Source organism: Gopherus evgoodei, chromosome 1 (assembly GCF_007399415.2).
Source record: "Gopherus evgoodei ecotype Sinaloan lineage chromosome 1, rGopEvg1_v1.p, whole genome shotgun sequence".
NCBI classification, from domain to species: domain Eukaryota; kingdom Metazoa; phylum Chordata; order Testudines; family Testudinidae; genus Gopherus; species Gopherus evgoodei.
In genome coordinates, this window is record NC_044322.1 from 357,096,803 (window position 1) to 357,109,294 (window position 12,492).

At 44.6% G+C, this 12,492-nt stretch overlaps 1 protein-coding gene across 3 annotated transcripts in view; it reads left to right on the plus strand.

Annotated features, from left to right (window-relative positions):
• The window catches only part of SFMBT2 (Scm like with four mbt domains 2), a 234,462-nt gene that overhangs the window by 200,819 nt on the left and 21,151 nt on the right, over positions 1 to 12,492 (plus strand). For all 3 annotated transcript variants that reach the window (XM_030572497.1, XM_030572663.1, XM_030572588.1), the window contains exon 16: positions 3,730 to 3,839. In XM_030572497.1, coding sequence (XP_030428357.1) covers positions 3,730 to 3,839 — 110 coding nt within the window. The remainder of the gene's footprint in view (positions 1 to 3,729; positions 3,840 to 12,492) is intronic.

Below are 12,492 nucleotides of genomic sequence, written 5' to 3' on the forward strand. Positions count from 1 at the left end.
AAACAATAAATAAAATAGGGAGAACAACAGCATAAACAGCACAATAAAATTCCTTCCTCGGTATAGTTTGAGAGGAGGGATTTTAACTATATTTTTGGGAAGTGGTCTTGCTGGGTTCAGGCAAATTTCAGCCAGCTGGGCAGATCCAATGTGCCCAACCTGGTCAGCATGATCGGCTCACAATGCCCACAGGGAGGGAGAGACCTTAACCAACAGTTCCTGTTGCAACGAGGAAGGGCTGGGGTCAGTCTTTTCCTTAGAGTGTTCCTTTAAAAAGCTGCCAGGGCCTTATTGTGAGCGGGATCAGGCATATCCCGTTACACACCATTTGGGTACAACAGATTGTACAATTTAATTCACACAACAAATTTTTTCCTAATGGGTTGACGGGAGAACACGGACTAAGGAGAAATGCATGTCGGTTAGAGAGACCAAAAAAAAACCAAAAACGGTACAGAGTGGGGAATGGGAGCATTTCCCATTCCTTCTGCAGTCACAACTTTGGAAGAAAGGGGCACAGTGGAGCAATCTTGTGCCCTTAGAGTAGAGCCAGTAGCTCCCGTGTCAACAAAGCAGGGGGTAGGGAAACTATTTATTAGGGGGCGGTGGAGCAGGAAGAGGCACTCCCTCCTGCCGTGGGTACTGCCTAGGGGGTCGCGTAGGGCAGTTTTTGATAAGGTGTCCCTCCTTTTTACAATACCTGCACTGGTCTTTCCCTAATTGGGGACAATTGGCTCTCCAATGTCCTTCTTGCCCACATGAGAAGCAGGCTGTGGAGCTAAGATTAGTCAGGGGATTATTTCCAGCAGAGGGTTGAGCTTTTGTTACTGCCTGTTTTGGCCTTCGCCTGGGTCCTTTCCCAGCGGAATCCTGCATATTTTGGATTTGTAAGGCCATGAGCTTAGACTCTGTTTCATCCTTTTTTCTTTCTATATTAATTCTTAACTGTTCTCCCACCTTTGGCAAGAGTTCTTCAACAGAGGCAGCCACTATTTAATTTTTCTTGGGTATCTTTTAGACCCCTAACTTGGGATTCCTGACGTCTTTTACCCATTTCATCATGCCATTCGAAATAAGCATCAAACTGTCCCTGTCCTACAGAGTTAGCAACAAGGGCACCCCGGAGGTGCACAATTCTATCAAGATCGAAACTGCTCTCTACAGGAAATTGCAGTTTTGGGTCATCTCTGGTATACCAGTTCCACTTTTGCAAATATTTACATGTCGACGGGCCATGGTGCACATACATATAAGCAGCAGGAGTGCCTTTGGGACCAGACTCCATTCTTACTGCAAACAAACACTTCTCTCAAGCCACTCACACCAAGGAAACGCTGATCTGGATTACCACGGTTCTAACAGCAATGGCCTTATTACCTGACCTGGGCAGGGGAAATGGGAGTAGGCTTTCGCTGACCCGCCTTGAAACAGCAGGTACCTACAAGGAAGGAGGTAAAGGATGGGACGGGCTTCCTTCCGGAGAACCCGCGGTCCCCGCACACCTGTCGTCAGCCCAGAGCACCAGCCTTAAGCCAACGATGCTTCTGAAGCTACGGACCCAGCGGTACGGTTTTCCTGGGGGCTTCCCTCCTCTCCGAGAAGGGAAGGGAGCTTATGGCTCCAGTGGGCAGAAAAAGGGACCCTGCGGTCCTGAAAGGACAGTGCTCGAGGAGCGGTCACAGGGTCATAGGTCATGGAAGGGAAGGGAAAAAGACGGGGAAACATACAAGCACCCAACAGGCTAGCCACTTACCAAGGCCTGCCAGCTGGGAAGTTTCACAATCACTCCACACACAGAAGCTCAGCTGTGGGGCTTGCTTTCGAGGCACTCCCGGTCACGAGCTTTTGCTTCGCAGGAGGCTCAGGGCGTCTTCCCACAGCTGCATTCATGCTGGCCGCTTGGCCCTCACACACACAGACACAGGCACTTTCTTGACACAGGTGTCAAGGCGAAGAACTTTAAAACCCGGATCCCCGCCAGACCTGGTAGGAATGGGGACCCCCGATCAACTCCCAGGGCGTGCTAGAGCAAGAGCGGATCAGGACTCTCCGGACCAAAAGGAGCGTGGTCCGTGGGTTGCCGGCGGTACCTTTGAAACCTCGGGAGCCTTTGGAAAGGCTTTTACACCTCAGAGACTCGTATTACCTGGAAACCCTAGAGAAAGGGCATCAGGTCTGTCTGATGGCTAAAAGTTCGAACCCAGCTCGTGACTTACCCCAAACCGGAGCGTACAGACCAGTCCTCTGCCAAACCCCATTAGAGATTTCAAAAGGTCTCTTACCTTTTAATTATTGGGCCCTGGGGTTGGAAGGAGACTGCCTGTGGTCCTCTGATTCAGGAGAAGCCCTCTTGTGGGTTCCCGGCCAATGCACCAAATTGTCGTGGAAAATGACCACCACCCAGTTGAGTTGATCAGACAGCCTGAGGCTTCTTTATTGATTAATTAAAGAATACAAGCATATATGCAGGGAGAGACGACAAAGTCCCCTAGCAAGGGGAAGTCGCTTTACCTTACAGCAGTGATACCTGGGTTTATATAGCCAAAAACCGCACATTACCATATGAACTTATACATCCGATGATACCTTATTTGGTTAATACAATAACATTTTTTTAACCATTTGCTAAAAACAATTGCTATTAATATACCGGTTATGAGCTAATTTGCAAGCCTGCTCTTTGTTACTTCCCCTTTTTACGGGTTTTGTAAGTGTTAGGTTATTGACACCTGATGTTTTTTTTCTACTTACGGTTAAGCTATTACACGTTGCTTGAGCCTTTTTGAGGAACTTGTACCCAAAAATACCTATTGGTGTACCTTTGGTTAAATGATTATGAGTTATATTTTACGCCCACACAAGCAACTTAATAAACCATAATAAACTAAAAGCTGTTATAACTTAACAGATTTTCTGGTTCCCCTTTATTCAATTCTAGTTCCTTTTTTTGGGGCCCTGACCACATCTTTTTGCCTCAGCGTGCCCTTTGTACAGAAAAACAAGTTTAGCAGGAGTTAAAACTTTTGCTTTTAGCTAAGGGCCTACTTTTACTTTATTTTTAGAAAAAGCCTGGGGCCTTGGGTAAGGTGGGGTCGGGGGTTTTTTTCTATCACCCCTAAAATAACCTTGCAAACCCCCCCCCACAACCTCCTTTTGGGTCAGGACCCCCGGTTTGAGAAACACTAGTCTCCCTCATAAATCTGTGTAGTTTAGGGCAAAATTACACAAAAGACCAAATTTCACAGTCCGTGACATGTTTTTCACGGCCTTGAATTTGGTGGGGCCTTACCCATGACTGGAAAAGATGCAGGAGATCATCTCTACTGTATGCTATTATGATATAATCAGCTTCTCTCTTGTAATAACGTCTGGAGGCGACTGCGGTGGGCGTGGGGAGCAGCTATGCTTACAGTCAGTTGCAAATCTGTGAAGGATCAAGTTAAGTATAGGGTGCTAAAACTAGCTCACCCCTCCGCCTCGCCCCCAGAATTGTGTAAATACCATAGAATGTTAACATGCACATTGACAGTGCCTGCATTCTACTTAAAGCCCTGCTTAGATTGCAATCTCTCGGGGCGGGGACCCCTGTCGTGAATATATACAGTGCCTAGCACAAAGGGGCCCCGAGTCAGTTGGTGCCTCCAGGTGCTACTTCACTGCAGATATGAGGATAGTGACTATGTGGTCACTCTATTAAAGCTATCAGTATTTACTTTTGTCTTTCATTAGGTTCTTAGCATGGTAATCAACGCAGCTTACAAACCAGGCAGCGTTCTCCGAGAACTGCAGCTAGTAGAAGACCCGCAGTGGAATTTTCAGGAGGAAACACTCAAGGCAAAGTCAGTATTTCCATGTGTTACCTACTCATTCATTTATTTTCCATTTTGAATGAATGGAGCTGGCTGGAAAAGACAAGGGACATTTTCATGAAATTTTTCATATAGGGTTTTTTTCCCCAAAAAAATTTCTTTGAGTTTTTTTATTTATTTATTTTTTGTACCAGTTCTATAGCAGTTTAAACATTGAAACAAAATTTTCTTGAATATTTCGTTTCAGGCTGGTTTGGGGGATTTTTGGGAGCAGGGCAGAGTTTGATAAAAAATTGAATCAAAATTTCCAATTTTGATCCTTTTCAACCAGCTCTTTTGAGAAATAACTTGCAGTGGGAAAACCAGATCCAGGTGTTGATTCAGAAAGTGCTGAGTTTTATGAAATGCTGTTTTGATGTAAACGTTATCTATTATTAAATGGTACTAATCCAATTTATGGTCTCATAAAATAAAATAAATTTGTTATTTTTAATCTCTAATTGAAGGGCCCTTTAGCAAAGCCATAACAAGAAGCAGTGGTTGGAAGCTAAGCCAGACAAATTCTCATTAGAAAGTAGGCACACATTTTTAACAGTAAGTGTGATAAGCCATTGGAGCAAACTACAAAGGGAAGTAGTGGATTCTCCATGTCTTGAAGTTTTCAAATCAGGACTAGATGCCTTTCTGGAAGATGATGTTTAGCCAAACGTATTACTAGGCTCAGTTATTACTGGGTGAAATTCTAAGGCCTGTGTTATACAAGAGGTCAGACTAGATCAGAGGTGAGCAAACTACGGCCCACAGGACCCTCCTGCCTGGCCCCTGAGCTCCTGGCCCAGGAGACCAGCCCCTGGCCCCTCTCCTGCTGTCTCCCCTCCCCCACACGCTCAGCTCACTGCGCTGCCGGTGCGATGCTTTGGGCAGCACAACTGCAGAGCCGCAGCCTGACCCGGCGCTCTGTGCTGTGCGATGGCGTGACTGACTCCAGCTGGGCGGCACGGCTGCCTGTCCTGGTGCTCTGGGCAGTGCGGCTGTAGAGGGGGCAGTCAGGGAAAAAGAATCATTGGATGGGGCAGGGGTCCTGGGGGGGCAGTCAGGAATGAGAGGAGGGATTGGATAGGGTGATGGGAGGCAGTCGCGCGGGGAGTCCAGGGATTGTCAGGGAACAGGGAGGGGTGGATGGAGGCATGGGTCCCGGGGGGGGCGGGGGGGCGACAGGGAACAGGGGGGTTGGATGGGGCAGGAGTCCCAGGGGGGCCGTCAGGGTGAGAAACAGGGGGAGTCCGATTGCGGCAGGAGCCAGGCCACACCTGGCTGTTTGGGGAGGCGCAGCCTCCCCTAACCAGCCCTCCATATAATTTCAGAAACCTGATTTAGCCCTCAGGCCAAAAAGCTTGCCCACCCCTGGACTAGATGATGTAATGGACTCTCTTGGCCTTAAAATCTATGCATTTATGTCTGTTTCATATAATTGTAGACAGTTCTTTGTGCTCATCTGTTTCTCCCCCATTATAATTGAACACTATCATTATATGTATTGAAATAGTTGGTTTCTGAAATACAGTGCTATGGTTTGCTGTTGTATTGACTCTTTGGCTGTACAGATTCCACGGTTAGCTATTTTCTACTCAGATTGTGAGGTGCAGAATTGAGGACACTTTTACTCTAAAGTCGCTGAACTTTTATCATTTGGCCCAAGGAAGAATCATGGTCAGAAAGGGAAAACTACTCACAAGTCTTAGCTTTTTGTGTTTTATTGTGAATTCAAGAAAGAAGTGGTTTTTTCACACAATTTTACTAAGGGAATAGGACTCCTTTATGGAGCAAAATTAAACCTGTTTCAAATGAAGCTTGTGTCACATTGAAAACGTGGACATTCATATTTTTTTGTATATTTTCCACTGGAAAACATTCCCATCTCCCTGAAATTTTGCATCAACTGGAGTTTGGCAGATGCAAAATTTCGGAATTTTTTTTTTTTTCAAAATTTGGTAAAAAGAAAGATATAAGCTGTTTGATTTTCATTATTGCGTCGCTCCTGCAGTTCCTCCTGACATCAGTGGGCACTGCGAGTTCTCAGCACATCTGAAAATCAGGGTATCATTGTCCGGTTTTAGGGTCCAGTCCTGTAAACATTTAAGCCTGTGAGAGAGACTGCTGCTGAATGGTCCCATCTGGAATCCAGTGGGATGACTCGCTTGAGCAAAATTACTCCCATGTAGAAGTTTGTGCACAATCAGATCCTTAAAACAGGAGTAGTAGGACTTATAGGCCCATTGAAATTCAGCCTGCAGAGGATAACATAATCAAACATTTGAGCTGGACTGATATTCCTTCCACAAGATAGCAGTGGTGTCTTGTACACCCAGCCATGCACAAAGTGTACGGAATGCTATGGTCCACATCCCATTAAAACAGATTAAATCCCCAAGAACTTGCATACTAAGGGCTAGCGTATACTACTGCACAACATCAGCTGCTGCAACGCGTCTGCTGAAGAGCACTCTTCTGTCGGCATAGTTACTCCACCTCAACGAGAGCTGGAAGCTATGTTGGCAGGAGATGCTTTCCTGCTGACATAGCGTGGCATGGAGAACACTTTAAGTTGACAAAAACAACAAGGAGTTCAGTGGCACCTGAAAGACTAGCAGATTTATTTATTTGGACATAAGCTTTGGTGGGTAAAAAAACCTCACTTCTTCAGATGCATGAAGTCTTTAAGGTGCCACCGGGCTCCTTGTTGTTTTTGTGGATACAGACTAACACGGCTACCACCTGATCCTTGATATTTAAGTTGACGTAACTTGCGTCGCTCAGGGGAGTGGCTTTTCCAGACCACTGAGCGACGTACGTTACAGTGACTTAAGCGGTCACTAACAAGCCCCAAGACTGACTTGATTTTGGTTTATCCATTTTGAGTTTGCTTGGGCTTCTGCTGATGTTTCTATTGAATCTGGCTGAACAAAATCAAAACCAGACCCATGAAATCAAAGGCCGCAGAATTCTGAAGGCGACACACGACACGTCGCTTCAGATATGACAGCCCATGCCACTTCTGAATCCTAAAGAGCAGCTCAGAGCGAGAATGTGTGTGTTTAAGGCAATTTTCAAGAACATTGGACCGCAATGGCATCTTCTAGCAGACTGCTAATGATGACAGCTCTGCAGCCAGCTGGAATGTTCATGCTGTAGCGTGATGCCTCCCGTCACCACCTTCCCTCTGATGTTAAGTGACAACTCCTTCGATCTTGATGGTGTTGCTATTTGTCTTGTGAGATAGGGAGACAAAGGGAGGGATGTGCCTCCCCACCAGCCTGAAAGCTGAAATGCTGCCCGCCAGGAATAAATTAGCTCAGCAGCCGGGCAACCCTGTATTCAGTTTACTCTTCTGTCAGCAGCGACCATCACAGAATGAATGACAAGAGGCTTGCAAAGAAGAGGGAGAATTTAGAGGGTCCAAGAGGATGCATGCACCCAGCGAGATCACAGTCATCCCCCCGCCCCATCAGTATTCCCTGACGGTGTAATGAGCTAGAAATGTCATGCCCGATCCGCTGAGCCCTCCATGCTCAGAATCCCTACCGGGGTCAATGGGAGCTGATGGTGCTCAGTCGCCCTGATCATCAGGACACTTATTTCAGTGCCTAAATCTGGATTTACATGTTTGACTTTAGGCACCTAGATTTGAAAGATGGGGCCTTTGAGCCTTCCCAGTGTCCTAGTTTCTACACCTGTAAAATAGGGCTAATCATGCTTATCTGCTTTCATACCATGCTTTGAGATCTATGGATGAAAAATGCACAGATATGTGCCTGTCTGAGGCTTGTTTAAACTAGAAACTCAAGAATATCAGCTGTGGCCAATCCACCCCAGAGAAAAGATGTGCCCTGCCCAGCTCTAGCAGCCAATCACAGCTGTAGGATTCTGTTAATCTATCTCTAATCTGAATCCATCGCTCATTTATACTGCACAACTAGATTGTGCTGAGTTTCAAAGAGAAGGCTCTGTTAACAAGCAGCCGGGCACGCTCCACAAGTACTCCCTTTGGTGCCTTTGGTACAAAGAGCTCTAACATGGAGTCACGGGGTGAAACTGAGAAAGGGGAAATGTTTTCTACGCTGGACAGGTTCTTACCCCATGCATAGCACGAAGACAATTAGAAGACAATGCTGTACACCCCACAGCGGTTTAGTTCCTGGGTATGTGCTGCTGCATTGCAAGTAGTTCAAAAGTTCAATTCTCAAGCGACTGTCCTTGCCACAGATAATGCAGGCGTAAGCAGCAGGGCCCAGAGATGAAGCCGGGGCACAACTGGCATTTGAGGCCTGCTGCACTTTGCTTTCCTCTCTCTCAGTCACCTCTCTTCAGCCTCTTTGATTCCCAGGTGCAGCGCAGCCCTTCAATGCAGCCAGTTGCTAGCCCCATCTTCCTAGCTTGTATCACTGTTGCAAATTTTCAAGTTCCTCTTACAAACATCCTTAAGCCTGAGCCTAGGTCAGCCTGGTGGCCTTGGAGCATTGTAGTAGCTGGGTGAATGTCAGGAAGAACTTTTGAGTAAGCTGAGCAGAGAGGAAGGATGATCTTGGGGTTATGCCACTTGGCAGAAACGGCAATGGGCTGAGGTCAAATCCTGCCTGTCCTACAGACTTTCTTGGGTGACCTTGGTCAAGTCACGTAGTCTCTCTATATGTCAGTTCCCCATCTGTAAAATAGCAGTAACAATCCTTCATTTCTCTGTCCCATCTGTTTACATTGCCAACTCTTCAGGTCAGGGACTGTGTTTCACTATGTGTGCTGTGCGCAGGTCCTGATCTCCATTGGGGCATCTAGATATGATGGTAAAACATAGTAATAATAAACATTTTAGCTGAGGAATGTAGTAGAAGCCCCATAGCGTGGTAGATTTAAAGCCAGAGTGGACAAAACACTAATAAATTTACAGTGGGCAACAATCCTGCTGTGGCAGGGAGGTACACTAGCCCAGGGGTTCTCAAACTGGGCGTCGGGACCCCTCAAGGCGTCCCAAGGCTATTACATGGGGGGGTCACGAGCTGTCAGAATCCACCCTAAACCCCGCTTTGCAGCATTTATAATGATGTTAAATATAGAAAAAAGTGTTTTTACTTTATAAGGGAGGGTCACACTCAGAGGCTTGCTATGTGAAAGGGGGTCACCAGTACAAAAGTTTGAGAACCACTGCACTAGACAGATCGAGTAGATCATATCTGTCGCTAGGTTCCATGCGTATCTGAATCGGTAAAATTATTTTATTCTAACATTCAATCAAAATGGGTTTTTAGAAGAGCAATTCTTAAAATAATTTGCTTTTGTTTAAATAATCTATAATTTTGTCATAATATACTAATTTATGGCCCAATTGTGGACCACTAACCCTGGTGAACATTTACTTATAGGAGAAGTCCCATTGGTGCTCATGGAGTTACCAGCTCAAATAAGTGCTCACCAATGTACATACGGGTTCTACAATCAGGCCTTTAATATTTCATGGGAGTAGGTCAGCAATAATAATGTAATGGTTAAAGATGTATGCAGTGGTGTTGTAGCCATGTTGGTTCCAGGATATTAGAAAGTAGGTGAACTAATAGCTTTTATTGGGTCAACTTCTGTTGGTGAAGGAGACAAGGTTTTGAGCTTAAACAGAGTTCTTCTTCAGCCCTGGGAAATGTACTCCGAGCATCGCAGCTAAATACAAAATGGAACAGATTGTTTAGCATAAGGAGTTAAAGCACATGGTAAGATGCCATTCAAGCTGAAGTGGGCAGTAAATATCTCTGTAATTATAGGACAAAGGAGGGCTAGTCGGTTATAGATTGTTGTAATGAGCCATAAATCTGGTGTGTCTGTTCAGTCCATGATGTTTAATGTCTAGCAAAGTTATGAATTTAAGCTCCTGGGTTCGTCTTTTGAAAGAGTTGTGCAGGTTTCCTTTGAGGAGGACTGAGAGGTCAGATATAGAGTTATGTGTGAAAAATGTTCACTTAACAGGCGATAGGATGTCGTTGTCTTTTACTGTTTTTCTGTGTTAATTCATTCAGGAGCATGGCGATTGTCTCATTTCACCCACGTTGTTACAGCTACTTTTGGCTAAAATGTCTCCTTTTCATTCTTAGCCCAATGGTGAATATTTTTCAGGGAGGTGTTTGATAACATTTCATTTGGCCATTTTTAAAATGATCCAGGATGTGTAAAGTGCATGTTTGGAAATGGCCTAGGTTGTTAGATAACTTTCAGATTATTAGAGCCAGTTTCACCATCCACCTCTGTGATGTCCCATGTGTGGGTCAGTAGCATTGTTTGGTCATCTGAGGCTGCGGAAAGATCAAATGGGACTGGCACAGAAGTGTAACCTCTCTCCATAACTATGATGAGGCCTTGTCAGGAGTGCTCCCAGACTGAATCCTGATTATGAGGAGTCTAAGATGTTGGTGGAAGATTAGATACTGCTAGAGTAAGGTCATGGCCACATTTTCATTAATTTTGCCTACAAAAGGAGGCAGTAATTTATGAGATCATTGGCATCCAGGATTATTTAGTTTTGGAGAATTTGCTAGAAAAAAAACAACATGCTTCAAGGAGTCAGGATCTCAGAGAGAAACATTGAGAGTTTATATTGGTAGCAGTCCCAGTCTGCGTTGGATTTCACCAGCCATGATGGGCAGGGTCCAGCTTGTATTTAGTCACTCAGATGTTCTTCAGAACCTCTAGTATTGTATTTGTGAGAGCTGCGGTTTCTCTTGGGGATGGTGGGGGTTGGCCTGGGGTGTCTGTTGTGGTGGGTACTTTGTGTCTGCAAAACACTCCCTCATATTCAGTTGAGTGTGTTTTCCAGTGATGTAAGTATTGAGTTCCTTGCTGCGGAAAGGGGCAGGATCTAAGAACTGTTGAAGGAAATTCAAGTTTGCTAGTCAGTTGACTATTCAAAATAGCCCCAGTGACCAGTGGGACTATTGGCTGAATTCTGAAACGCTTAAGTGCTTTGAGTACTGTTGAGAACTCCTGCTGTTTGAAATATCTATTTAGCACTAGGCTTTTCATGTCTTGGAGGATGCCTTCGCTGGTTTTTCCTAGTAAATTCTCCTATATGGGTCATTACTATAGGGATCTTTGAAGATTCTTTTTCCTTTGGCTTTTGATGTAAAACATGTAATTAGAAAAGCAAGATTGTTCAACTGAGCTTAGCGCTACAGTTGATACTGCTGAACTTTAAAGTCGTACAGTGCTCCTAGGTTATTAGTGCAAGATGCTTATTACTTAAAAGTAGCTGGCGAAATGAGATTCTTATCATGATGGAAAATATAATATCAATAACAGTAATATTTTTAATGACACTAATGGAAAAATGGTTTTCTAATTGTAGCCAGTGTAGGTCTTTTCCTGAGGCTGTCAGAGGGTAGTTCAGATTACATTAATGACTTTAGCGTAAAAGGTTTGAAGAGTGGTACGTATGGAAAATATTAGTAAATCTTGTTTTACAGCTTACAGAGATATTGCCAAGACCAGAATCGTGTTTAAAATTATATTCCATACCTGTAGCCATTAATAACAACTTGAGTCATCGAGACAGATTTAATTATAAAACTCACATTTGTGTTTCCCCATCCATGCCAATTTTTCATTCTTTGTATCTCGCCTGGACAATGAAATGACTGGTCTGCTTTTTTCCCCCCTTCTTGTTAGTTCCACCTTTTGCTTTTGCAGGCCCTGTAGTGCAATGCTGTCCTCTTTGGGATCACAGCACCACAGGGCGTACACATTAAGGATGAGATTCTGCCGTTCTTACTCATGTTAAATGGTGCATGTAGGACTTTGAGCTCAGACTGTTTATTTTGTGAAAAAGAAGATGTGGAGCAGTGGTGTAGCAATAGGAAAAGAAGTGGGTGAAGTAACCTAAACTCCCTATTCGCCCAGTGAGAAGTGGATTAACTCAGTTTGTCTGATGTTTACCCTTGACTATGCTACTGATCAAGAGGTAACTGCATTTGAGGAATAGAAGTACCTTCACAAGGAGAAAATACCAGATGCTAAAGGGCTATTTAACCCAGTGGGAAAAGGTACAACAAGAACCAATGGCTGGAAGTTAAATCCAGATACACCTCTACCTCAATATAACGCTGTCCTCGGGAGCCAAAAAATCTTACCGCATTATAGGTGAAACCACGTTATATTGAGCTTGCTTTGATCTGCCGGAGCGCACAGTCCCTCCTCCCGGAGCGCTGCTTTATCGCGTTATATCCGAATTTGCGTTATAGCAGGTGGCATTATATCAAGGTAGCGGTGTATATTCCAATTAAAAATAAGGTACAACTTTTTAAGAAGGTTATTAACCATTGGAAAAAGGTGCCAAGGGAAGTGGTGGATTCTCCATCACTTGATGTCTTCAAATCATGCCTTTCTGGAAAAGATGCTTTAGCTAAGCACAAGTTATTGCGGCTCAGTGCAGACGTTACTGGATGAAATTCTCTGGCCCAAGTTACACAGAAGATCAGACTAGATCATCTGATCATCCCTTCTGGCCTTAAAGTCTATGCATCCATGAATTAAAGGTGGAAGAATTTGTCCCCTTGGAAGGGCTGGTTTCTGTTGGTGTAATTTTCCATAGAATCATTTCTGTTTGTATTAGGTTTTGTAGAACCCATTTTAACCGTGACTTGCTCTGCTCTCC